Source organism: Pogona vitticeps, chromosome 5, assembly GCF_051106095.1.
Source record: "Pogona vitticeps strain Pit_001003342236 chromosome 5, PviZW2.1, whole genome shotgun sequence".
In the NCBI taxonomy this organism is placed as follows: Eukaryota; Metazoa; Chordata; class Lepidosauria; order Squamata; family Agamidae; genus Pogona; species Pogona vitticeps.
The window spans coordinates 1641496-1668365 of record NC_135787.1 but is presented as its reverse complement, the minus strand read 5'-3'; the positions used below and the strand labels follow the sequence as shown (position 1 = coordinate 1668365).

At 50.8% G+C, this 26870-nt stretch overlaps 1 protein-coding gene across 9 annotated transcripts in view; it reads left to right on the top strand.

Annotated features, from left to right (window-relative positions):
• The window catches only part of DYSF (dysferlin), a 148936-nt gene that overhangs the window by 105190 nt on the left and 16876 nt on the right, over positions 1-26870 (top strand). For 5 of the 9 annotated variants that reach the window (XM_073002191.2, XM_073002188.2, XM_073002190.2 and 2 more), the window contains 12 exons: positions 643-716; positions 5077-5139; positions 10193-10291; positions 11251-11379; positions 12715-12870; positions 13540-13631; positions 15166-15336; positions 16805-16947; positions 22406-22548; positions 23380-23468; positions 25303-25398; positions 25641-25782. In XM_073002191.2, coding sequence (XP_072858292.2) covers positions 643-716; positions 5077-5139; positions 10193-10291; positions 11251-11379; positions 12715-12870; positions 13540-13631; positions 15166-15336; positions 16805-16947; positions 22406-22548; positions 23380-23468; positions 25303-25398; positions 25641-25782 — 1397 coding nt within the window. The remainder of the gene's footprint in view (positions 1-642; positions 717-5076; positions 5140-10192; positions 10292-11250; positions 11380-12714; positions 12871-13539; positions 13632-15165; positions 15337-16804; positions 16948-22405; positions 22549-23379; positions 23469-25302; positions 25399-25640; positions 25783-26870) is intronic. The other 4 variants (XM_073002194.2, XM_073002193.2, XM_073002195.2 and 1 more) reach the window with 1 other exon arrangement.

The window sequence follows — 26870 nt, the reverse complement described above, 5'->3', positions numbered from 1 at the left end:
TTTTAGGTGTCACCTTGTCCACCTTGGGATGGGCACAGGTCAAGGGGGTTGGGGGTTGCTGGCCCCCCAACCCTTGAGAGGCTGGGATAGGAAGTCCTCAGGCTGCTTCAACTTTCGACTGTCACCGAACAGCCTGTGATATCCCCTTCTTGACCCAAAGGGGCAGGTGGGCTTTCTGGTGGTTCTCTGAAGGAGGTGTTATGGATGTTGCCTTTTTCAGTGGCTCTCCCAGTTATGGAACACCAGTTAAGGTCCTCTCTGGCAGAAGGCTTCTCTGTCTCCACTGAGTAGCTGCTATGTGGAGCCACACTTCCAGGGCTGTCCTGAGAAACCCATCTCCCCCTGGAAATTCACTGGGAACACAATGGTGAATCAGAACAAAGAGAGAACTAGGTGGTTCCTGGCTAGAATCCGTACCTCCTTTCTCACACTTGCTCTTTCTTTTTCTTTCTTTCTTTCTTTCTTTCTTTCTTTCTTTCTTTCTTTCTTTCTTTCTTTCTTTCTTTCTTTCTTTCTTTCTTTCTTTCTTTCTCTCTCTCTCTCTCTCTCTCTCTCTCTCTCTCTCTCTCTCTCTCTCTCTCTCTCTCTCTCTCTCTCTCTCTCTCTCTCTCTCTCTCCCTCCCTCCCTCCCTTTCATCACAGATGATGTGAGCCTGACTCCTCGGGATGATGTTCTTATTGACATTGATGACAAAGAACCTCTCATTCCAGTCCAGGTAATCCCATGGGGGTGGTAGTGGTGGAAGAAGAAGTGCCGTGTTTTCCTGAAAAGAAGACAGGATCTTATATTAATTTTTGCTCCAAAAATGCATTAGGGCTGATTTTCATGGGGATGTTTTATTTTATTTTTGTCATGTACAACCATCTACATTTATTCCAATACAGCCCCTGTCCTCCTCTTCTGGTTGCTGCACAAGGGTGGAGGGCGGAGGTTTCACTTAAGTGGGGATTATTCTTGAAAAATCCTACTAGGCCTTATTTTCAGGTTAGGTCTTATTTTCGGGGAAACAGGGTAACTCCCAACCACGGAGCCCTCTAGCCAGCATGCTGTGTCAGTTTAAATGTCCTGGAAAAGAGTGTGTTACAAGAAATTGAATAGCTTGCAACCAGGGGCAGTTCCTTGGAAAATCCATTTCTCTCCAGGAACTGTGAAGAACGCAGGTACATTCGGGGGCGGGGGGCGGGGAGGAAAGGCCGGAAGGATGGTGGCTGATGCCGCAGCCTGGGGTGGCTAGAAGGCTCCGCTGGTCTCCATTCAGCCTCCCTCCATTTCCCCCCCAATCTTGCATCTCTGTGGAACGTAACTCTGTCACCTCCGATTTTGACATTCCTGCCGAGGGAATCTGCCAAGGGATCCCAGTGCCTAGAAGGGGCATCAAAGCCTTTTCACCACAGCTGGATCAAGGTTGCTTTCCTGGATGACCTTTTCTAACATTTCCCCACCACCACCAAGCTGGCATGTCTTGAGAGTAGCCGTCTCCAAGCTCTGCTCCTTGCCAAGGGGCCCTGAAGTTGTCTCAGGGGGTGTAACCAACCAACCAACCAACCAACCAACCAACCAACCAACCAACCAACCAACCAACCAACCAACCAACCAACCAACCAACCAACCAACCAACCAACCAACCAACCAACCAACCAACCAACCAACCAACCAACCAACCAACCAACCAACCAACCAACCAACCAACCAACCAACCAGCCAGCCAGCCAGCCAGCCAGCCAGCCAGCCAGCCAGCCAGCCAGCCAGCCAGCCAGCCAGCCAGCCAGCCAGCCAGCCAGCCAGCCAGCCAGCCAGCCAGCCAGCCAGCCAGCCAGCCAGCCAGCCAGCCAGCCAGCCAGCCAGCCAGCCAGCCAACCAACCAACCAACCAACCAACCAACCAACCAACCAACCAACCAACCAACCAACCAACCAACCAACCAACCAACCAACCAACCAAATCCCCCATTCTGCCCCCATTACTGCACATGAGATCTATAGGACAACACACACACACACACGTGCACGCATATGCACACACACACACTCGTCCGTCTCTGTTCCAGGAGCATTTGGGAGTTATTTTCTTTATCTTCTCCAAGAGAATGATAAGATATGCAGATCATCAAAGATCTAAAAGGGGAGGGAAAGCTGCATCTTTGAAGTACAGACCTTGGGATGAAAACTCAGGGACTGTTCAAAGGTGCTTGTTTGTTTCTTGGTTCTTTAAAGACTAGCAAGTTTGTTTCTGTCCAAGCTTCTGTGGAGTTCACAGAAGTGGTAGCCCCCACAAAAGCAATCCTTCCCATCCCTGTTTAAGGGGGAATCTAAGAGCCCTTCAATGGAGAGGTTTGTTCCATCTCCAGTACAGATAGAGGATTGCTCTCGACCCATGTATAGACCAATCCACCCTCGTCGTTGCCATTAGCCAACAGACCTGCCAACGTCCCTCTGGGTCCAATGCCTGCTCTTTGAGTCTTTATCGTGATTCTGGTCACTGCGTCCACTGTCGCTTCTGAGAGATCCGTTTCCCCTTCTCTGGACAACATCTTGGTGGCCTTCCTTCACCCAAGCCTTATCAACTCTCCACATCCACTCTCTCTTGTTCTTGAGAGATCCCACTTCAAAGGGAACAGGGACGAAAGGTTGTCCGAGTGGAATCGCTTTGGAGTGCCTTTGGACACGGCCCAGGACAGGATGTTCCCATCCCAGGACAGACAGGAAGGGGCCAGGGGGCTCTCCGAGGATGTGTTTTGGTGTTTTTAGGCTGCATGGATTTGTCACAAGTCTCTGGGAAGGCCTGCTTCTTGCCAGGAGATGCTAAACTGGGCTCTGGCTCGTGCCAGTCTCCCCCCAGGCGTCTTCTGTCCCTTTCAGCCGAACGTCACCAACGGGAGGTCTCGTTCTCTTCCTGCCGTGCGGAATGTGCAGATTTTGGAAGATGCCTTTTGTGGGACACTGTCTCAGAGGTGACTCATGGCTAGGACTTGGAAACATGGCATTTAGGACCGGACCCTCCAGAATCTCCCAGCCAGCCTTTGACCCCTGTACTGGCGGGGGGGCGGTTCTGGGAACAGAGGTCTAGACACAGAAGGCTTCCTTCTCTGGCCATGACTGGTGGCCCTTTGCTTGATCAAGTGGCTTCCTGGGAAGAATTTGGCACCGCGAGGTTCTTGAAAATCAGGAAAACCCATGGGGGGAGGGAGAGTATCAGTGTGTTGGCGCTGAGGGTTGTCAAGCAGACGTTATTTCAGCCCCAGGAGGATTGGTTACATCATCTGCATGTCTTTAAACACAGGGACCCCATTTTGGCGAAGGTTTATATATAAATCATAAGCCTGCCTTGGGTCCTTTTGAGGAGAAAAGTGGGATTAAAAAAATTAAAAAATTAAATGAGAATAAAAGTTGGTTCCAGGAAGCTACCCAGATGCTAACCCTACTCAGAAGCCGGTCTGGCATTTGAGCCAGTTTAAATATGTTGCTCTGCTAGAGAGCTTAAGGGCAGGCAGGCTCAGTCTTGGGACATGAAATGGAGTTTACCCCCCGTCTGGATTTTGGTGAGTATTGAAGAAGTCAGGATTTCCACTTTGGGCCTCTTTCCAACTCAGGTTCAAAGGGTAAAGCTGGGAGTGAGGCAAACATGCCTTGAAGGCAAGAAGGAGAAGAAGGGGACTTGTTTCATGTTGGAGGTCTTGAAAAACTCATGCAGATGTCATGCAGATGTGGCATTTGCTAGGACCTAGAACATCACCTCCTGGCAAATAGAAGGGGACGATATGGAGGCGGTGACAGATTTTACTTTCTTCGGCTCCATGATCACTGCAGATGGAGACAGCAGCCATGAAATTAAAAGATGCCTGATTCTTGGGAGGAAAGCTATGACAAACCTTGACAGCACCTGAAAAAGCAGACACATCACCTTGCCGACAGAAGTCCGCATAGTCAAAGCTATGGTTTTTCCAGTAGCGATGTATGGAAGCGAGAGCTGGACCATAAAGAAGGCTGACCGCCCAAGAATTGATGCTTTTGAATTGTGGTGCAGGAGGAGGCTCTTGAGAGTCCCCTGGACAGCAAGGAGAACAAACCTATTCGTTCTGAAGGAAATCAACTCTGAGTGCTCACTGGAAGGACAGATCCTGAAGCTGAGGCTCCAATCCTTTCTTTGGCCATCTCATGAGAAGAGAAACCTTGAAGGTTCTTGCCAAGGCCACTGGGATTAGGGGCCACAATATGTTCAAGATACAGTTTGCACTGGTTACTAGATTTTAGATTAAGCATCCTTCATTCTCGAGAGACCATGGGAATGTGCTCTGTATGGAGGGCTTGGAACTGCATCTACTGTAGTAGTGACTGAGGAGGCCAATTCAAGAGTGACCATCCCTTCCACACTGAAGACAATCTGTCCCCTGTCCAGCTTTCTGTTTTGGCTAGTTTCAGGACTGCCTCTTTGCCTTGGCCTGCTGGACAAGGGTCTCTTCAAAATGGGGGAGGCCATGATGCACCACCTGCCTCTTTATTGTAAACCGCCCAGAATGGCCTTTGGCCAGATGGGCATTATATAAATGCAACCAACCAACCAACCAACCAACCAACCAACCAACCAACCAACCAACCAACCAACCAACCAACCAACCAACCAACCAACCAACCAACCAACCAACCAGAAATGCCCTCCCCCAAGAGTCAGCAGCAGATGAAAATGGGGACCTCACACCCCTTTGAACTTGTGCATCCCTTTTAGTATTAAAATCAACCCCTCACACACATACACTTTATACGGGAAGGCAGAGCTTTGGAACGTTACCTCTCTTCGCCTGTAGCTCTCAGCATCTCCCAGCCAGCACGGTTACTGGGAGATGTGGCTAAACATAGTAGGTTTTCCCAAATGCTGCATGAATGACAGGCTGGTGTGCCATCACATCTGTGGGGCCCCTCTGTAACCGTCTTCTCTGTGGTACGATCATCTGCTTGTCTTTGTCTTGTTTGGATAAAGGAGGTGACATTTGGGTTCCAATTCCTGACCTTGCTCTTGCCATTACATGTCCGACGTGTGTTTGTCTAACCTCATCACTAATCAATCGTTTTAATTTGTAGCCTGCAGACGGCATGACCAGCTCAGCTTTAATTAACATGCAAACGTCTCGGGTCGATCTCCATGTATGTATTGCTTCATTTTCTCACCTAATTACCTGAATGTAATTCTTTTATACCTTTTTATTTTTGAAACCTGCTTTTAAAAAAAAAGCTACAGTGTAAAAATTAACCAGCCATTGGAACTGGGTTGTGTCAGCCTAGCATGCTTTCAAGCAACTCAGAAGTATGAAAAAACTGAGCCCCAAGTGTCTCAACTTTCTCTTGATGTTAAAGGACAATTAGAGAATTAGGGCCATTGAATGAGATTCTTCAGTTCATCTGTGAACCAAGGTCATTTCCACTGCTGCAACGTCAGGAAATCCGAATCGTGAAAGCAGGATGGTTGTCGGGTAAAATCAACCAAGAGTCTCCCTTATTCCTTTACCTTGGGGTAGAAGTGTACATGCAGATTGCTTTTGTTGACAGGCTTTGTGTTGAATGTGTGCAAAGGTTTTACCTCTGGGCATCACACACCGCATGGCCATGCTTGGAGGGGAAGAGATGGCTTTAGTCTTTGGCCAAGAACTTGGAAAAATATCTTTAACTTTTTCAAAAATCATTTATTTTTCTTATTTATAGGCCGCCTTTCTTCAAAAAAGGGAACCCAAGGCTGCTCACAATAATAACATAATAGAATTAAAGACATGATAAGTCAAACATTAAAAAACAATTAAACTGCACGCTAATTTTAAAATACAAATGAATAATTAAAAGCAAGTAAACACTAAAAGCTGTCTTAACTTTAGAAGGGCATTCAGGGACTCAATCATGATTGTTAAAATGACTGTGTTTTTGGACTACAACTGACACGAGCCCCCAGCTGTCCATATGGCTGGGGGGGGGGACGTGGCGTTTCCTGAAATTGGATAGTTGGATAACGTTGATCCAAAGTTGGTTATCATACCACCTTTCGGTCTTCTCTGCTCCAGGCTCAGCCTCCTTCCACTGTCTCTCGCAGGGCTTGGTTTCCAGACCTTTGACCATCTTGGTTGCTCTCCTCCGGACACAGGTGGTCCAGGTCCTTCTTGAACCTTCTCAGCCCTGTAGGCCAAAGGAGTGACCTTTCCGAGCTTCACTTTAAACTCACGTGAAGGAAAGGATAGAAGCTGGCCGTCCTTGAGTTAGGCTGAAGAGGCCACCGCCTGTAGTCAGTGGGGTCACAGGAGTCTCACCAATTCTTCTTGATAGCTTCTCGGGAACTTTGGCCCTGTTCTGAAGCAGGGAGAAGGCAGGATGTTCTCTTTTGTGTTGTCTTTCAAGGAGAGGAGAGCATTCCCATTTTTGCCAAATTAAAACGTTGCAAGCCCTGACAGCAAAGTATTCTCGAAGGCTTTCATGGCCGGGATCCGATGGTTGTTGTGGGTTTTTTGGGCTCTTTGGCCGTGCTCTGAAGGTTGTTCTTCCTAACGTTTCACCAGTCTCTGTAGCCGGCATCTTCAGAGGACAGGAGTCGGAACTCTGTCTGTGCTCTGTTGCAGTTTGTTGAATAGTTGAGTATTTATAGCTGTGGGAACAGCTTTTGTCCTTTTCAGGAGATTGGGTGATTATGGTGATCAGCGTGTTTTGGTTGTGGGTGTATTGTTGTGATAAGGGGGAGAGATGATCTACTGTGATCAATGGGTGTCGTTAGCTGGTCTTTTGTGTGCAACAGAGCACAGACAGAGTTCCTACTCCAGCCCTCTGAAGAGACCCATGGCCACAGAGACTGGCAAAATGTTAGGAAGAACAACCTTCAAAACACGGCCAAAGAGCCCGAAAACCCACAACAGCCAATGACCCTGACAGAAAACTTGCGGCCTCAAGTCATTAATTTAAAACAGGGTGTGCCCTCAGAGGGCAGCCACTTACCTAGTCCGAAATGAAGGACCAAAGGAGACGCAGATTTCCATCAAGTGATACGTGATAAAGCATATATGCATGGATGCAAACTAAGAAATGGTTTGTTTAATTTGAACAACATTTAGACCCACCTCACCTGAGTTGCGGAGACCCAGACCAGCTGACCTAGGGGCCTGCTGAGTTTGCTGTGGAGGGCCCTCTTCAGGGGCCCTGATCCTCCTCCTCCTCCTGCTCCTGGTTCTTTCTCTTTTGACCAGACTTGGGCCAAAATAGAGGCTGTTTCCCAACAGAGGACTGCATTTTTCAAAAAAAGGGCTGGTGGTCGTGGGCACACGTAGCTGACGAAGAAGGCCAGGAGATGTTTTCCAAATGCGCTCATGGGTCTGAGGAGGAAGACGTAGGCTTCTGGAATGCGCTTGTTTCTAAAGGCAGGGCTGTGGCACTTGGGAAGACGTTTCGTGGAGCTTAACAGATTTCACAGATAAATTTCTAGGCACCGAAAGCGTAAGGGTGGTTAAGACGAGCGAGGGAAGGTCTGTTTAATTGCAAAGCCAACATTAATGTACAAATCAGCTGAAAGACTGATTGGAGAGCCATCTCTCTGGAAAGCGTGCGGGTCTCCCAATCCAGCCAGGCCTTCTGGTGTCTCTTAACAAAAATAAGCCATTAAGTGACAAGTTAGCACGTGAAACATGAGCCAGAAAACATACAAGCAGAAATCTGTAAACTATTTGGAGTAATTGGTTATTTGCTGCGCTTGCTAGTCTCCCCATCGGAGCACATATTTTATGGCCTCTCTGGTTACCCTTCCCTGGAAGAGCCACCGGGATCAAATATCGCCAGCTGAAGCCTGACAGCTGACACCCGATCCGGGGAGACCAGGGAAGGGACAGGGAGGTGCCAGGCTGGCATTCCTGTGGCTGCCTCCCATGAAGGCAACCGCATGGGGGGGAAGGGCCTCCCCGGGCTCTGCCACGCGCAGGCTTTAGGAGGACTCCTGGACCCCGGAGAGAAGCATCCAACGAGCCTCGCCTCTCTTCTCACGGCTGCAGCCCGGAACCTGGGGAGCTCTCCTGCACGTGCGCCACTGGAACGCATGGAAACTGCTCCGGGACGCTGTCGCGAAGGAGAATTTCTCAACCAACGATGCTCCTGGCTCAATTCTTGACTTTTCTCTGTTGCTCTTCTGCCCATTTGTGGCGGACTGAAGGCTGGGATTCCCAACTGACCTTGTGTGCTGCTAGAGAGGTGTACCCAGGTGGCCTATGAGCTAGGGGCCTCTCCAGCTGAAGAGGTTCCCTGCCGCCTCTCTGCATGATTCAGGCTTCACTGCAGGACTGGCCGATTGCTGCGCCGCTTACTTCCCTTGGGTGCCATCATTGGAGGGCTCTGCCACTCCCAGTGGGGCAGCTCTGCTAAGGGAACCCAGTGTTGTCAGAGGAGGGTCTTCATTGCCTCTCTGTCTGAGTCATCGGAGGCTCATGCAGAAACAGGGAGGAGGTCAGAAGGACAGAAGCAGCTCCACCATTCTTACAGTGTAAGAGTGAAGTAGAATAAGATGGGTTGTTTTTTTTTTGGACTGCAACTCTTCGAGCCCCATTGGCCATGCTGGCAGGGGAATTCTGGGCATTGTAGTCTTTTTTTTTTTTAAAAAAAACATTTCCAAGCTCTGCCTCCTGTGCAGCCTTTAGCATCCCGTGGTTGCAAAGCCAAGGAAAAAGAATGGACGTCAATTTTGCCCTCAACCTGGGGTGAGTGGGAGGGATATTTAAGTGGGACCCCCTGTCTTCCTCCCGTTTTCTGAGGACATGATACTTTGCAGGACATTTCAGTCTTGATGTGCAGACTCAACAAGAGCGGCCTTCTCCATTAACATTCCAACTGCTTTTCCTAGCCTTTGGCTTTAAGAACAAAACACAACAAACCATTTTTTCTCGGTAACATCACTCTAAAAACCAGAAGAAACCTCTAACCGTTTCTTTTCCTTTGGGGCTACAGAAGACACCAGAGGTGATTTGTCAAATCACAGAAAATGCTTCCTTTGTAATCCAGTACCTGTGGAATGTCTTAATAAAGCCATTTTGGCGAGAGAGTAAGCTTTAGTTTTTGGTTTTCTTTAATGGCAACACGGAAAGAGAGCCAGAGAGGGACCTTTATGTAATATTTCTGCAAAAACGAAAGGGGGGGGGAGAGGTGTCCTGTCGATGCGCTGCTTTGAGAGGCAGCTGGACACCTCCCCACCATCTGGCTGGTCCTGAGACCCCATGAACCCTGGTTATGGCTTCCAGGTGAGGTCGGTGTGATGGAATTTTGTGGAGATCTTAAAAAATGAGAGTATTTATTTGTGTAGGGAATGTTGTGTTGCCAATTACGCCTTTATCTTGGCTTCAGCCGGTTTAGCAACTGGTAATGATTTTAAAAATAATGTTTATAAAGAGAAAAAAGAAAAGTCCGATTCAGCCTCACATGCTGGGCAGTGCCTTTGAGAAGACGGGGCTGGTGTCTGGCAGCCGGCCAGTCTTGCCCTCAGTTCTCTGCTGTGACTGGCAGGAGGTTTTGCCGTCGTCTGCTCCGTGATCTCGAACAAGGCCAGCAAAAAGGGACAGACCTCACTCTTCTTCTCCAGCGGCAAGGGGGAGGACTTGAACCCATGGCCTTAAGGGCCTACAGTCCTGTCTTCTCAAAATCCACTGGGCTCGGCATGCGCTACGGGGCTTCCAAAAATTTGGGAAGGCTAGGCGTTCATCAGAACGTTCACCATCACCACCATCACCATAGAAGGAGAGTCCAAAATTACAGGCAGGTGCATGAGTCGCAATAAATAGATGAGGAACGGATCTTTGGTGAAGTTAACGGCCCTTAGTTGCCCATACAAGACCAAATGACAGGGACAGCTTCAGCAGAGCGCTGTTCCTGTGAAAATGCACCTCTTTCTTTCCGAGACGGTAAGGACTGCTCCTCATCTCACAAAAAACAGCAAAGCCTCAGAGGGGTAGCAGATGATGCTGTAGTCCCGGCTACTGAGAAGGTCCTGGGGCTTCCACCCTCTGAGCCCTGGATCCATTCCACGTCTGCTTTTATATTCAGGGAATCTTGCTGCTCAGCAGTCCCAGGCTTTCCTTCCTTAGGCACTCTTTCTCAAACTGATCTTTCCTCGACTGTGCTCACACCACCACAACAGTGGTGCGGTCTGTCTTCCCGATTCTTGACCCTACCCAATTTCTCTCTCTACTTGTAGGAGGAAGAGTTCATTGACTGGTGGAGCAAGTTTTATGCTTCCACAGGAGAGCGAGAGAAATGCGGCCCCTACCTGGAGAAGGGCTACGACACGCTGAAGGTAACACTGGCCGGGGGAGGCTTTCCAGGGCAGCTTCCTGGGTTTGAGAAGAAGTGGATCAGGAAATGCAACGAGAGCATCTCAGATGCCTGGTTGGCACTGCAATGGGCTCAGGCGTGGGTCGTGCGGTTGGTGGGCATGATAAGGGCTCTCTCTTTGCCCAACCTAGTGTCAATGATAGGAAGCTGGTGGATGGTCTTGTCTGGTCCCTAAGAGAGAACCTGCTTGACTCCAGGGTCCAGAGTTCAACTTTGGCTCTCGACCTGCTCCTGGCAATGGGTAGGATCGGGGTCCATTGCTCCCTTGTCACAGTTTGGCCTGGACAGGGACAAGATGCTGCCTAAAGTGTTTGCAACCCATAATCCATGTGCTGTGCCCAATGGGGAGTGTTTCTCCGTGGTACCCTCCGAATACAAGGTCAATGCTACGTTTCAGCACTTCTCAGCATGTGCATCCTTGGGTGATCGCTCTGGGTCCTTGGGTGGGCAGCGTGGCACTGGATGCCCCCAAGTAACGGTCTCCTTAGGGAGCATGTGGTCCAGCCTGAGTCCTCCTCAGAGACACCTCTGTCCTGTAAGCAGCGCCCTTTCTTTCCCTGTAGGGCAGAGGTACACCAATGCCCACTTTAAGGGCCTCAGACTGATGTCTCTGGCACAGCTGTTTCTCTCCAAGAGCCACAGGATTTCCCTTTCCGCGCCGTTCTTGCATCTTGCCACGGAGAACTGTGGTCCAACAGCCTGGATTGTTCAGAGTCTGTGGCTCTGGGGAAGGCTGGACGGATCTACGAGCAGGAGGCTTATCAAGAGCAGGGTTGGTGTGCCGTATCTGTCTCGTAGCAGAGGTGTGGTCAAGGGAGTTCCAAGGGGCTAATGGGTGCCGGCCGAGCTGGGTTCTTTCCTTCATGCCAATGGGGAACCCAAAGGCGAACCCCAACGCTTCCTGCCTTCTCCCCCCTCTAGGTCTACGAAACGGAGCTGGAGAATGTCGAAGACTTTGGCGGTCTCTCCGATTTCTGCCACACCTTCAAGCTTTACCGGGGCAAGACTCAAGACGACAACGAAGACCCGACAGTCGTGGGGGAATTCAAGGTTGGTCGACCCTTCTTCTTTGAGAGAGGTGGCTGAGTCTCTGGAGAAGAGGGTTCCTTGAAATGTATGGACCTTGGATGCTCAGACCCTCTGGAAGCCGTTGAGCAAATGCAGATGGGTGCCTTTGAGCATGTCTACGGAGAGAATGCCACGAGGAACCCCCTTGGGTTCAACGGGACTTGCATACAGGTTGATTTACCAGAGTCCCACTAGTTCAGTGAGTGGGTCTACTCTAACTGGGATGGTTCAATGACTTGAGGTCTGGTGTGTGCGTGTGTGTTTGTTTATGATGGTGGTTTCAAACCACATAACCTCCTGTCTATAGAACTTGCCTAGTGTTGCCCTTTCTTTGCCACTGGTGTGTCTGTGAGTCTACCGGCAGTGATGTAGTACCAATCTGCTTGATGCCTCCTGTGCAGTGGGCATCTTTCAGCGGTCTCTGTGACGACCTGTGCGTTGGGTTGGACATGTTTTCACCCACACCTGATGGCCTTCTGCAGTACGTAGGGCCCTTCTAGGCTGCTAAGACATTCCAACCCAGAGCGAACGGGGAGGGGCATCTCCCAGGAGGCAGAACACCTCTGTGCTCTACCTGGAAGCAAGGTGCCACCACCTGAGGGCAATTCCTTGACCAAAGACTCAAAGGTGCATCATTTTGGGGTGCTATTAGCCCCACCTCCATCATTCCGATTGCTAGGTGTTATGGCAAAATCCAGTCAAAAACGTGGACCAGCAGGCATCCATCAGTGTTAATTTCAGCTCCAAATTGCTACTACAGTAGCTTAAGAAGTCAGCGTAGGCATTTACCGTCACACTCTGAGTCGTGCCCCTGGTGTGCAATACCAAATGCTGACACGCACGGCTGAACTCGTGGCAGTTCACAGCTGAGATTTACGTCCATAGGCTGAACACCCGCTGGTTCAACTTATAGATTTCTGGCCACTGTATGCCAGGAACGGTGGCATTTGTCACTCGGAGATGTACCTCCCTGCGGTGGCTGCGCCAATAGCTGCTGCAGCTGGCATATTGATTCTTCTTCTTTTCCTGTTGACACCCCACCCCACCCCAAAAAACCTGACATTCCCATGATGCTGAGAGCTATACCACCGCTCCCATCCATGACTCATTTCTGCACTTGCATGGCATGGTGGCAGGATATATTGACAGTTTGGGGAGGGGGTAAGGCTTGGTTAGAGCAATGGTAGGGGGGCACATCAGCAGAGCCACTTGAAGGGATCCTAGGCAGGCGGTACCACCCTTTCAGACAGGCCTGTGCCATCTCCTGGCACTCCCAGCTGGCAAGATCCACCCCACCCGTGGTCTCTCTTTTTGCAGGGGTCCTTCAAGATTTACGCCCTGCCGGACGACCCCCTCCTGCCGCCCCCCCCTCGCCAGTTCCACCTGCTTCCAGTCAGGGGCCCCCAAGAATGCCTGGTCCGCATCTACATCATCCGAGCCTTTGACCTGCAGCCCAAAGATGCCAACGGAAAGGTGAGGCTGTGGGGAGGTGAGGTTGGAAGTAACCCAGGGAAGAGGGGCTTCTGAGAAAGTTAGGTCTGACTATTCTCCTGCCCTGGAAATCCATCCTCACGTTCCCTTGGAATCTCATTCCCTGACCTCCTCTGGCTTAGTCACTTTTAAAGGGTTATGCTATTAAAAACAGTGATACTATTGCACACCCCTCAGTGTCCAGCTATCATGCCAGAAAAGGCTAGGCTAAACCTATGGGGAACGAAAATAACACATTTTGCTGGGTGGATGAATGCTGAAGAGGGTCTCCCACCAGGGCAGGAGTGTCTGGGAGTCACTCAATAGACATCGAAGTGAAGTAGGAAGGTCAAAGAAGGATCAAGTAAAAGGGCAGGACTTTCACAGAGGACTACTTTTCAGTGACTGTGGAGATAGTCAATCCGTGCAGCATTTATATCCATGCTATTTATGCCCCACCCTGTGTAAAAAAGGAAGATCTAGCCGACGGCTCAGAGGATGCAATTGAAGTAGTCACCTTCTTAATCTAATGTTAACATTTTAATTTTTAAAATATTACGTCTATTTCATATACATGCATAACCTTTAATGGTGCAATGCTTTGATGCGAATAATGTTTTTTTAAAGCCTTGGTACCATCTTGCTGAAATGCATTTATTTTCTCTTATGCAGTGTGACCCTTATGTGAAGATTTCTGTGGGGAAGAAATCCATCAATGACCAGGATCATTATATCCCGTGTACGCTGGAGCCAGTCTTTGGAAAGTAAGAGCTCTCTTGAGTTCTAAACAAAAAAGGTGGATCTGCCATCTTGTCTTTCTTGTGCCACTGTCGCATTCAGAAATGTGTCAGCCCCAGGCCAGCTAGCTTTCTGGGAATGGGCGGGGGATAGAAGGGAAAAATACACTGCAAACTTCATGAAACTCTTGCTGAAATCTTGTTGCTTGAAGCTGTGAGTCACAACTAGAAGAGGCCATTGAATTGGGAGGGGTTTGGCAAGTCAGCTTTTGATTTAAAGAGGCCTACCGTAGTTGTGACTTACTAAACAACTACATTAACTTACTGTACCAAGCAACAGGATTTCAGCCATTGTAAATTAAAAGTCAGCTCAAAGAATGAGAAAGTATCAGTCATCTGCATATGTGATTCGTCGTCGTTTAGTTGTTTAGTCGTGTCCGACTCTTCATGACCCCATGGAGTAGAGCACGCCAGGCCCTCCTCTCTTCCACTGCCTCCCGGAGTTGTGTCAGGTTCATGTTGGTTGCTTCAATGACACTGTCCAACCATCTCATCCTCTGTCATCCCCTTCTCCTCTTGCCTTCACACTTTCTCAACATCAGGGTCTTTTCCAGAGAGTCTTCTCTTCTCATGAGATGGCAAAAGTATTGGAGCCTCAGCTTCAGGATCTGTCCTTCCAGGGAGCACTCAGGGTTGATTTCCTTCAGAAGGGATAGGTTTGTTCTGTTTGCAGTCCAGGGGACTCTCAAGAGTCTCCTCCAGCACCACAATTCAAAGGCATCAATTCTTCGTCGGTCCACCTTCTTTATAGTCCAGCTCTCACTATTCAGACTATTCAGACCTTTGTTGGCAAGGTGATGTCTCTGCTTTTTAAGATGCTGTCTAGGTTTGTCATCGCTTTCCTCCCAAGAAGCAGGCGTCTTTTAATTTTGTGGCTGCTGTCACCATCTGCAGTGATCATGGAGCCCAAGAAAGTAAAATCTGTCACTGCCTCCATATCTTCCCCTTCTATTTGCCAGGAGGTGATGGGACCAGTGGCCATGATCTGAGTTTTTTTGATGCTGAGCTTCAGACTGTTTTTTGCACTCTCCTCTTTCACCCTCATTACAAGGTTCCTTAATTCCTCCTCACTTTCTGCCATCAGCATATGTGATTACCGCAATCCAATTGACCACTAAAATATTCTTGTGGTCTAATAGTGAATCACAGACATTTGTGTGAAGTCACCCACTCTGACAGAAAGTGAATTGAGAAAAAAAAAGCTTGATTCTCTTATCTTGCCTTTATTGGCCCTCACAAACTGAGTCATTCTCCAGAGGTTAAATGAACCACTTCTGGAAGGGCTTGGAACAACAAAAGTGACTCGTTCATTTTTAAGAGTAACCTCCCAAACTCTCCATTCATACCTGTGATGACTTTCCAAATTCTACAAACATGCCATTTTAGAGAGGTGATGGAGGTTGGGTTTTGGGGACCGGGCGCCCAGTTTTGAGGAGGGCTGTTCCACCTGCATTCGAGGGTACTCTAGGCAGGTAATGCCTGTTTCCTTGCCCATCTGCAGGATGTTTGAGCTGACCTGCACGCTGCCGATGGAGAAAGACCTGAAGATCACACTCTATGATTACGACCTCTTGTCTAAGGATGAGAAGATTGGGGAGACCACCATCGACCTGGAGAACCGGTTTCTCTCCAGATTCGGGGCCCGCTGCGGCCTGCCCCAGACATACTGCATGTAGGTGTGAACGTTGTCATCCCTTCACTTTGTGGCACCGAAAGGCCTCTTTCTCCACCTCAGGGAAGAGGGACGCCCCAGGTAGGAGCGGCGTCTCCCCAGGAGCAAGCGGTAGTCCTAGCGGGTCGGAATTCCTGGTGCTTATTAGATGCCACTCCTGTGAAGCTGAGGCAAGGACCCCAGAGCCAAGGGTGTGTGTGTGTGTGTGTGTGTCTCAGGGCGAGGAAAAGGGCTGCAGCTTAGAAGGTCCTCCTGCTGGTGGAAGACCCCCAGGCATCCACCCACATCGGCTCGAGCAGAAAGGGAGGCCAGGCTGGCAGGACTTCCTCCGCTCAAGGAGAGCCCCTGAGCCATTGCCGGCTGGAGCCTGGACTCAAAAGTACAGTCGCAGACATGGAGGCAATGAGGAGGATGCTGGTGGGGGTGGCTCCCTGTCTGACACCCGCTGAGTCAGCTGCTCGATGGCTAGTCAACACCCACAGATGGATCATGTCTCGTAGCCCACAGCTCCGGGAGATCCCTGGCTCCCCATTTCCTGTGAGAAGTGGCTCTTCCATCCAAAAACAGAGGGTGTTAGGCAGGACGTACCTGGGTTCCAAAGGATTTTAAATTTTTTTTTAATTTTTAAAATTACTTTTCTTCCTTGATCTAGAACTGTTTGCTATCATCTAAAATAACCTGATGTTTCAATAATAGAGTTTGTAAACATTTGCAGGGAACGTAGGTGGGGAGTGCTACAAAAAAGTTGCAGGAAGTTTCCCCAAGCTTTGGGCACTATAATACCGCCCACAGCACCTGGAGATAAATATGCGTGGAGACACATTTCTATCCACATATGGGACAAGCATTATCATTTCCCCTCAACAGCAACTCAGCTTCACTTTTCCAAAGAGAAAGGAAAGCAAGAATGGATACTACAGTTGTGGTTTTCAACCTTCAGTTCTTCCGGTAGTCAACCCCATGAAGCCCAGCCAACATGGCTCATGGGTGCAAACGTTGGGAGCCACACTTACCCAGACCAGCTATTCTGCGATACTGAAGATTTTTTTTTAAAAAAGTTCACTTTGAAATAGCCAAATCTGACGTGAGCCTATTTTTCACAAGGTTTTATGGGGAGAGGGAGAAGGAAAGGCTCCTCCCCCAATTGAAATGACCTAGGAAGGCTTTTGATTAGAGAAGGTTTGGTGGTTCGGTGCCGTTTGTTTCCTGGTGGAACTTCTGCTCTGTGGTTCGGCAGCCCACCCCGTCCGATGGTTGCCCACTCAGCTGCAGCCCCTGGAAGAGGCAGGATGGGGTGTTGTCTGTGAGCGAGCGCCTGCTGGAGGGGGCGGGGTGCCAAACCACAAATCAGCTTTTCAGCCAGAAATCTGTGCCCACCTCTGCTCTAGGTTTCCACACCATCAGTTTCCTGATTTCCTCTGCTGCCTATTTCTAACGTTGCATCTATTTCCTTGTTTTATGCCTGCAGTTCAGGCCCGAACCAGTGGAGAGACCAGCTGCGACCTTCTCAGCTACTTCACTACCTCTCTTTGCAACGCCATGGCAAGACCCCGATTTACAAGCCCGACCGGATCATCTTCGAAGATCAAACCTACACTCTCTCCAACCTTGGTAAAATAATAGTGGGTCCTCTGGTCTTCTCCCTTCTTTCCTCCTTCCACTGTTGTCTAATCTGAAGCCCCACTTGGCTTGGCCCTCTTCCTTTCGTTTCAAGAGGGCAGGTGGACCTGTTCTGCTGGGGGGGGGGGTTCCCCAAAGAATTAGGCCAATCCGTGGGGTCTGTGTGTGTGTCTGGTGCCTCCCACCTAAGGTGTCCTGGCTTAGCGCCTGAGCTCTGCGTCAGTCTGAGGATAGCCGTTGGGCAATATTGATGGTCTCAGGATCTGAGCAGCCGCCTCAGCCACAGTTATGCAGACCACCTGGTCACACTCTTCCCCTCTTGGATCAGAGGGTAGTTCTGTTTCCATGATAGACCTCACTTATAATGTTGCTACCTGTACAGGTAAATTAGCCTGTAGAGTTTTATGGAGATTGGGGACCCTCTTTGGTCACATTCCGTGGTGATGGATGTCATTGGAATGGAAAAGAGAAAGGTGGGAAATGGAAAACAAAGCCGGGCGGAGGGCAGGCATGGAGAGAGGCAGAGGTGTGCAGCCTGTGGCCTTTGCATACAGCCCCGTGATGTGGGAGGATGACCAGGATAAAGGAGCAGAGAGGCATCCGCTGGCTTGGGCTGGATTTACCCCCACCCCATCACCGGCTGTGATCCAGCCTTCAAGTGGATCCACGGAGACCTGGGTGGCCTCAGCCAGCATTGAGCCTCGCTCTGTTTTCTCAGGGCTCAGGGCAAACTGTGTGAGACAAGCTTCCATAGCCAATGGCAAAGGGCTGGAAGGACAACTTGCAAAGCCCAAACCTGCACATTTACAAATGTCTGCTGAAATGAGAAGTAAGCGATGCCAAAGGTGAGCAGGAGGAGACCAAACAGGGCCGGCCCATCCCCTCGATGCTGCGGTCCTTCTTCTTAGCCCTGCCATCGTCTCCACCTGGGAGAGGACATCTCCACAGGGGGCCCAGAATTGGGCCCCATCTCTCTGAAGAAAGGGGTCGTCCACTGTGGGTACAGATGCTTCAGTGAACCTGAGAGGGGGCTGTGAGATGTTTGTTCTTCTGTCGTCTTGGGATTAATGCGGGAACAGCTCAGAAAAGCTGCCTCCCTCCCGGGAGCATCTTCTCTGAAACTCTGGACTTCTGGGAGGCAGGTTTGGGAGGAAGGTGGCTTGACAGCTTGCCAGAAAGGAGGATCTGCATCACCCCCAAAGAGGAGACTCAATTGCCATAACATCTGTGCATGTTAAGGTAGAAGCACCCGACGTAAAATTAGAAGTGATTCTTAGAAGTTACCTGGAAGCACCCCGGGATTGATCTGAGTGGGGAAGATGGTGACTAGGTGACCCATGTTCCTGCTACTGTGGAGCTTGCCGGACAGGTGTGACTCACAAAAACGGTGGCTGACACCAAGGTCCCAGACCGACCTCCTCCTGCTGCTGGTTTAACTGGGCGACACGGTGTGTGTCTCATAATGTGCCTGGCAGATGATGAGTTCGTGGCAATTTGCAGTAGTGAGTCACATGATCCCTTCTTGCACATGTGTAAATCACCAGCAGGACTGGGGACACTCTTTAAATCGGAGTAGGGCTGGGTGCCTCTTGGAATAGGGGGCACCTTTCAAAGGGGCATGTTCTTCTGGCTGCTCTGGAGATGAGAGAGGTGGGCCACCCGAGGTTTTAGGGCGGGTCATGGGACTTGTGGCTCCTCATTCTGACTCCATTTATAGAGTCCGTTGGCAGGAATTGTGTTTTGAAACTTGCTAGCCAGGGTATGTTGTGGCAGTTGTCCTCCAAAAACAAAAAAGGACCTTCTCCCATCTCTGCTCTGGCCTTCCAAGTTCCAGTGGGCCAGGCTTTCCTCCCTGAAGCAGAACCTTTCAGCTGCCCTCGGTGTGCTTTTCCTCTTGTGGCACAGATTGTTCCGACTCCTTAGCTGCACTCTGTCCTGGTTGTACTTGTGGGTGCAAAAACAAGCAAGCAAGGGACAACAACAGAAGAAGAAGTCAAGGTGAGATTTGGAGAAGCCAGGAGGGGCCTCTAGGCATCAGCCAAGGAGGGCAGAACTCAGCCTATACATCAGGGGTTCTGAACTACATCTCCTAGAAGCCTTCACCCCTTGCTGCTCTGGCCAGGATTCCTGGGAGTTGTAGTCCAAGAACATCTGGGGACTTGAGGGTGGGAACCACAGGTCTAGATACAGCCGTTGAGGCCCCTTAGTTGAAGAGGTGGCGGGACCTGCCTCTGCCTGGCGCATGGGGAAGTTAATTTGTCAGGGGCAGGTCTCAGAATCATTTTGAAGGTGATGTCCACGTTGCTGCCTGTGGCAGCAAAAGCAACCGAGAATTGTGTGGCGCCTCAGAAACTTGCGACCTTTACCTGAAAGGAGATTTCATGATCCTCAGGGCATGCCTTTAGATATAAGTCATAGAAAGAAATGGTGGTTCCCAGAATATCCGTGAAGCTCTCCAGTCCTCCAGGGGAGGTTCTCTGGAGGTTGAGTGCTGGCCACTGGGACTTCTTTCTTGTGAGGTCGAAACCTTTCACTCCTCATCCAAGCAGCTTCTTCAGTCGGAGGAGAGTTGGCAGGAGAGCCCTGGACAGATCCTCGACCTTGGTTCCACTCCCCACCCCCCTGGTCTGAATAGGCTCCTTAGGTAGACAAAGGACTCGGGGGTGAGGGATAATCCCACTTCTGCAGTCCGTCTCCACCCACTGCCATGGGTCATTGATGGTAGTTAACAGTGGTCTTTCTGGTGGGTGTGGTCTTGATCTTTCTGGGGACAGATGAAAGGGCAGCATGATAGAGAGGAGACAGATGGCATCTGTGGTTCCCATAAGTAATTTCTCTGAAGGTTCTGTGCTGGGGAGGCGGCTGAGGTCTGGTATACAGTACTGGTCACTCCTGGCCTCAGAGGTGGGCTTGCACCAAGCTCTTCCCCTCTTTCACAGAAACCTGTTCAAACCCAACAATAAGGCTTGGGCTTTGACCTTGTGACTTGGGGGGGCAGGGGAGGGGAGGGTGGTCTGGGAAACAGCTGAGCTGGAGCTGAACCAGGTAGGGCATAAAAATGAACAAGCTGAGAGCCCAGATCCCATTTTCACAAGGCTCCTTGTGGCTGCAGCTTGGTTCCATCATCTCCGCGAGGGTGCTGGGGATGGGGGTTGTTTTGTGGGAAGTGGTCATGGGGGGTTTTAATTTCGGAGATATCCCGACAGGCTAGCTGGCACAGCAGTCAGCCCTTTCGGCTTGGGGGAGCAGGAGGTGTACCTGCCACACTTCAAAGGTACACCAAGAGCAGATGGCCCGGTGTTGCTGGCGCACTTTGGCTCAGCCCAGGGGCTGCCACGGATAAAGAACACATGGCCCTTTGCAGGCGGGCCGAGGCAGCTCTCCTCTCCTCCTCCAGCTCGACCTGAGCTCTTGGGGCGATGTCCCCCGAATTTTCCCAGGCAACCCCACTGGCATGCAAACCCACCTTTCCAGTGGCAGAAAGTCCTGGGCAGACTCTGTCGCTGAGAAGGTCCACATCTGAAAGAGACTCCGGCCCCAACCCAGTGGCCGTGCTGATGGCCCAGGGGTTCTGGGCGCAGGGCCAGCCTGACCGGAGGGAGGGGGCATGAGGTAGGCTCCCACCCAGAGCACTGAGCTGAAGGGGGGTGGCAGTTGCCAAGATGAGGGAAGGAGGGGTCTCAGCTGACCTGGAGAAGGTGCCACGTTGAGTGGAGTGAGAGCTTAGCGGTGGTGGCGACTCTTAAAACGTACCACCTGCAGGCAGCCAAGGGAGGGCCTGTAACCTTTTCCTGAAGGCTCTGTAGGATGTTTGGGTACAGACGTGGCTGACGTAGAAGGCTGTGGCTGGGGACGGTCCTGCAGATATCACTCCTCTGCAATTTGGGGTTTAGGGTAATGTTCAAAGGGTGAAGACATCAGCAAGCGGAGAACATTGAAGAGCCTGCTCCAGCTCGCCAGGCCAGGCTGGAAAATAGTGGGGGGGAGACAGTCCCTTTGGGTCTAGTTGTTGTTGTTTAGTCGTTTAGTCGTGTCCAACTGTTTGTGACCCCATGGACCAGAGCACGCCAGGCCCTCCTGTCTTCCACTGCCCCCCAGAGTTTGGTACCAAATTCATGTTGGTCACTTCGATGACCCTGTCCGTCCATCTCATCCTCTGTCGTCCCCTTCTCTTCCTCTTGCCCTCACACTTTCCCAACATCAGGGTCTAGTTATTCCACCCTAAAGGGCCAGCGTCTTGCAGTAACAAGGGTTAGAGCCCCATGAAAGAGCTAACAAGAGCTGCCACTGTGATGACGTGCATAGCCCACAAGGCTCGAACTCCACGAGAACCAGCCACGCCACACAGCTGAGCTTTCCACAGCCTGAAAACGGAGCAAGAGTGCACTGAAAGCTGAGCAGAAAAGGCGAGGCAGGGCTCTCGAGCGCTTTTGGGCAGACCGTGGATTTGGAAAAGCTGGACGAGGGTGGCAGGGGCTCTTGTGTGGTTGCGTCCAACACTGCTGCACAACTTGTGCCCCTTGGGGGGGGGATACTGCAAAGCTGCCGGGGGTGGGGGCACAACTGCACAGCACAGCAAGGATCCCCTGCTTCGGTGCCTGTGTGTGTGTCACAATTGTTTCCTTGCTCCGCAGAGTTCATGGTGCTTTGTTTAAAGTTAAACCCGTGTCTTGGCCAAGCTTGGGTGGGTGGGAGGCTGCTGATGTGCCAGGCCTGGCGGGCCAGAGACATGGCAGGGGGTGGGTGGGTGCTGGACCACTGGCAAAAGGAGGCACAAGGCTTCTCCGTGTCTGGGCAATCGAAGTGATACAAGATGGAACCGGCACGCTTAGGTTGGGCTCAGCCCCGCTAGACCCAGCCACACAGGGTTTGTTGCGAGAAGTGAGGGAACAGGGAAGGCTGTGAGAAGGGGCTCTGGGGCCCAGCACGTGGCCTGGCTGTGCCCAGAACAAAATAAACCCCAGACCTTCCGTGGAAGGAGTCCGCAAAGCACGAATCTCTGCCAGGAGTATTCTGCCTGGAGCGTCCTGGGAACTGGAGTCCAGAAGAGGCATTTTCCCAAGGTTCTAGTGACCCAGGCAATTAGGTCTGCCTTCTTTTCCAGCAAAAAGAGCCGAGCGGTCTATTATCCAGGGGCAGATTTGTGATATTTCTTTGCTCCGGTTTCATCCACACCGTGACTCAATTCCTCATCTCAGCACTGTCTCCTCTCCTCCCTTTGCTTTCTCCCTGCCCCACCCTGAACCGTTCGACAGCTGTGGTGTTTCGTGTGTGTGTGTGTGTGTGTGTGTGTGTGTGTGTGTGTGTGTGTGTGACAGAGTGTGTGGCACTTTCTCTAAGCATCCCCTGCCGTCCTTCTTTTGGATGGGGTGCTTTTCATCCGTTCTTTGGGTCGAGCGAACGTAGGCAGCCGGCTGGTGGAGTGACTCCTCTTCTTCTGTTGGTTTAGAAGAGGATGGCAAACCCTCCAACCCACACCTGGGGCCCGTGGAGGAGAGGCTCGCTTTGCACGTCCTGCAGAAGCAAGGCCTGGTGCCGGAGCACGTGGAGACCCGGCGCCTGTACAGCCCCTTGCAGCCGGATATCGAGCAGGTGAGGCCGGGAGGAGACCAGCAGCCACATGCAAGGCGGTTCGTTGGCGTTTGCTCTTGTTTCCTCCGCTTCGGCTGTCAGGATAAAAGCAGCAATGTGCCTCTTGTCTCAGCGACTCGCCTGGCCCTTCTGCCAGCGAAAGGCACTGGAGCCACCATTACGGACAAGAATATCCAAGCCTCTTGGGTGTCTGATGTTCTCCCAAGGAATGCCATATCTGGGGTGTTGCCATTGGAATCATGAGGACTAGAAGCTGGCTTTTAAAGGAAGGCTCAGGTTTCTGCTCAGTAGCCTTCTGTAGAATCTTCGGCCGGCAGTTAACAAAAGCCTCCTTTGCAGGGTTGTGGTTTCCTTCAAACGAGAGATCCCCCTTTCCCGCTGCCTGAGGCCTCTCATGAGAGATACCAGGATGCATAATCATAAAATGGAAGCAGGGCTTTGAGAAATGGGTTCTTAATAGATCACAGGGATGGTGGAGGCAACAGACAAGGCAGCACAGGGCAGCATCATGTAGTGGGTGGAGTCTCCTAATTAGGCTAGAGGGGCCTTGGTTGGAGTCTCTGCTCACCCACCAAGCTACCTGGGTGATCTGGGGCTGGTGAATGTACTGGAATGATCCCAAAGTCCCAGGGAGTCCCCCCCTGGCAAGAGCCAGCTGGGGCATCTACCGGCCGGCCATTTCTCTCCCTTCCACACATTGGTTTCTTTCCAGCTTCCTCTTCCTTAAGGTTTAAAGGGGCTTTTGGCCATCTTCCCCGAAGAGGCGGGGAGTGCGATGCGGTGCTGCTTCTCGGACGGCTCCCCACCTTGTGGCTTTTGCTTTCTTTGCAGGGGAAGCTTCAGATGTGGGTGGACCTCTTCCCGAAATCGCTCGGGCATCCCGGGCCCCCGTTCAATGTGACGCCGCGAAAAGCGAAGAGGTGAGGGGTTGCAGGTTCTACCCTCGTGCACGCACACCGACACATAGGGGCTTCCCATAAAGCGTGCGGGAAAGTTACTTTCTGGATTGCAGTTCCAAGAATCCCACTGCCAACTGCGATACTTTGGGTCTGAAAAAGTGATTGTCCAAGTTCTCCTTCCCCAAGGGATGATGGCTGGATTAAACCCAAACTCCTTCCTGCTCTGCCGTGTCTGTGTCCCAACCTCTTCCCCCCCCTCCCATCAAGCCTGGTATTCATTCTGTTTCTTCTGAAGAGGGAGGCTTCTTTTAGGGTGGCCCACCCCCCTCCCTCAGCGGCGTGCCCCGTGCTCAGTGTGCCGATGGCAGGTGGCTTCGGGTGGGGATCCTGCCCTCACTGGTGGTGCCAGAGACTCCCGGTGTGGGAGGGGGTCCGGGAGCAATCCGGAGTGGATAAGGGCTATCCGTTGGTCAGGTGCTCAGAGAAAGCCTCTTCATGGCCAGAATGGGAACTAGCAACAGAGAGAGGAGAGGCAGGAAATGGCAGGAGGAGAAGGCTTTCTGAATTTCTACATTTTGTTGATTTAGGCCGTCTTGACCCAAAGAGATGCCTCAGAAATGAATGCTACAGCCCCACAAGAGGTCTCGTCTCTAGAAGGAACCAAAGAGTAGACCTTTGGTCTAGATGGGTGGGGTATAAACATGCATGCATGCATGCATGCATGCATGCATGCATGCATGCATGCATACATACATACATACATACATACATACATACATACATACATAAATGCCTCTCCCCCCTCCCTTTGGAGTCTGTATAATAGGCACAGATCTCCTTTTCCTCTGAAGGAGCAAAGAAGCGCTAGGTGATGGTTAAGAAAGAAACAACCCATCCAGTGCTTCAGATTCTTAAACAAAGCACCTTTTACCCTCGTTTTGAGCAATTTGCACAATTTGTACAATGGGCAAACTGTAAAACTTTCCACAGCAATGGCTGGTTTTGCACAAAACATTGTTTTCACCAATGCTCCAGCTCCACTGAGATGCAAACACTATTCAATTCCTTCCTCTCCTCACTGTCCGGACAGCGGTGGAAGAGAACTGTGCTACAGTCCCACAGCTTCCCTTGCCAGTGGTTTCCTGACCTGCCGGGAAGCTGGCAGACCCACAAAAGTGGGCCGATGTTACCAGATTATTTATGAATTAGGATCGGAAAGACATTTGTTGGGATTCTAGCATGAAAGGGAGGACCTGGACAGGGTTGGCTTGGCCTGCTTTTGACCCAGCCGTTGTCCGGTGCATGATGCTCTCTCCTCTTGCATCTGCCAGGGCAAAAGAGAGAGAGAGAGAGAGAGAGAGAGAGAGTGGGTGAGAAAAGGTGCCCCCCCCTCCATGCTACAGAGATCTTAAAGGCAAAGCTCTCTGCCTTTAATGGTGATTTGCTAATCTTCATTTCTGTTTTTTCTCGTATATTATGTATAATATAAACCACCCAGAGTAGTGCCTTGCCACTAATGTGAGCAATTTATAAATTGATTGAATGAATGAATGAATGAATGAATGAATGAATGAATGAATGAATGAATGAATGAATGAATGAATGGATGGATGGATGGATGGATGGATGGATGGATGAATGAATGAATGAATGATTGAATGGATGGATGGATGAATGATTGAATGGATGGATGGATGGATGGATGGATGGATGGATGAATGAATGAATGAATGAATGAATGAAGCAGCCTCCGTGACGCTGGGAAGCAAGAGCCTGGCCACCACCATTCAACAAATCCGACCCCTTTCTAGCCTTCGTCAGGAGACTGATCCTTTTTTGGGGGCCTTGGTTTCAGGTTCTACCTGCGCTGCATTATATGGAATGCCAAGGACGTCATCCTGGATGACCTCAGCATCACGGGGGAGAAGATGAGCGACATCTACGTGAAAGGGTGAGCGATCCCTGTAGCTTCTTCGCAGGAGAAGGTTCTAGAAAGGAACACAAGCCATGCAGCTCTCTCTTCGTCAGGGCCCAAATAAACTCTTCCCTTGTCCAAAGAAGCCCCTGCCATCCTGCACAGTTCTGACCACGACGTGCCTGCTCCAGACCCGTTCCATGCCAGGTCCCCCATAAAACCCCAGCCATGGCTGGAGGTCTGCCATCCAGAGCCACTAAAGGCTATTTCTGTTGCAGGTGGCTGGTCGGCTATGAGGAGAACAAGCAGAAGACGGACGTGCATTACAGGTCCATGGGAGGCGAAGGGAACTTCAACTGGAGATTCATCTTCCCCTTGGACTACCTTCCTGCTGAGCAGGTCTGCTACGTGGCCAAGAAGGTGAGCGCAGGCCATGGGGCCACGGGAGAGGCACAGGATGGGTTGCTCCCCAGCTGTTTCCTGTCTCTGCTGGAGAGGCTTGGCCCACCTGTGGGGAGAAGGGCTGGGTCTGGGTGGGTCTTGCCACCCAACCCCCATGGCAGCCGGGTGTCCCAATTCACGGAGCTCTGCGCACGCTCTGCTGGAAACAACCAGGGTAAAATTCTTAGGAGTACAAGGTTTGTTGGCTTGCCCTGTTCTGCCTCTTCGGGGCAACTTTTCCAAGGTCTCTTCCCTTTGACGGGCCAAGGGTGTGCGAGGGTTTTAGCCTCTGAGGGCAAGACATAGGCCCGTGCACGTAAATGTGCGCACTTGCTTTCCTCCTCCGAAGAGGAAAGCGAAAGGGTCCTTCTGTCATTCTTCCTGTTCCAGCTCTCTCCTTTCGGCTTTAATTATGGGATGTGTCTAGTGTCTGCTTCTTGTCTCAGAGTCCAGGAATCTTGCATAGCTTGGAAATGTTCCCCATTGACTCAAGACAGCCGCCTAGAGTGGTCCTCACCCGACCAGATAGGCGGGATATAAATAAAAAATTTTTAAAAAATAAGAGACTTTGGAGAATTTAGTGGGCCATTTTACATCACTGAGAGCCAGGGTGGTGTCGTGGACGGTGTGCCTGCCTAGGTTCAAATTTATTATTTATTTATTTATTGGACTTATATACCGCCCCATAGCGCTACAAGCCTCTGCTCCTGACCTGAGTTTGATCCCAGGGGGGTTCAGGTAGCCAGCTCAAGGTTGGCTCAGCGTGCCATCCTTGTACGGTTGGTAAAAGGAGTGCCCAGATCTCGGGGGGGGGGGAGGGAAGAAGCAACATGTTCCTTGCAAAAATATGTCATGAACTGCCCAGAGTGTGCTCTAGCACTATGAGGTGATATACAAGTCGAAACAACAATAACAATGATAACTTTCCAAAGGCTCCCCTTAACGAGGTGCCCCGCGGTGCCGATATTGGTTCCTCTCTTCCCTCCCCGGCCACGTGTCTGCCGGAGCTGGTTCAGAGAATAAACAGCTTGTAAAAGGCCCTCGCAAAAGGAGGAATAATGAAGGCG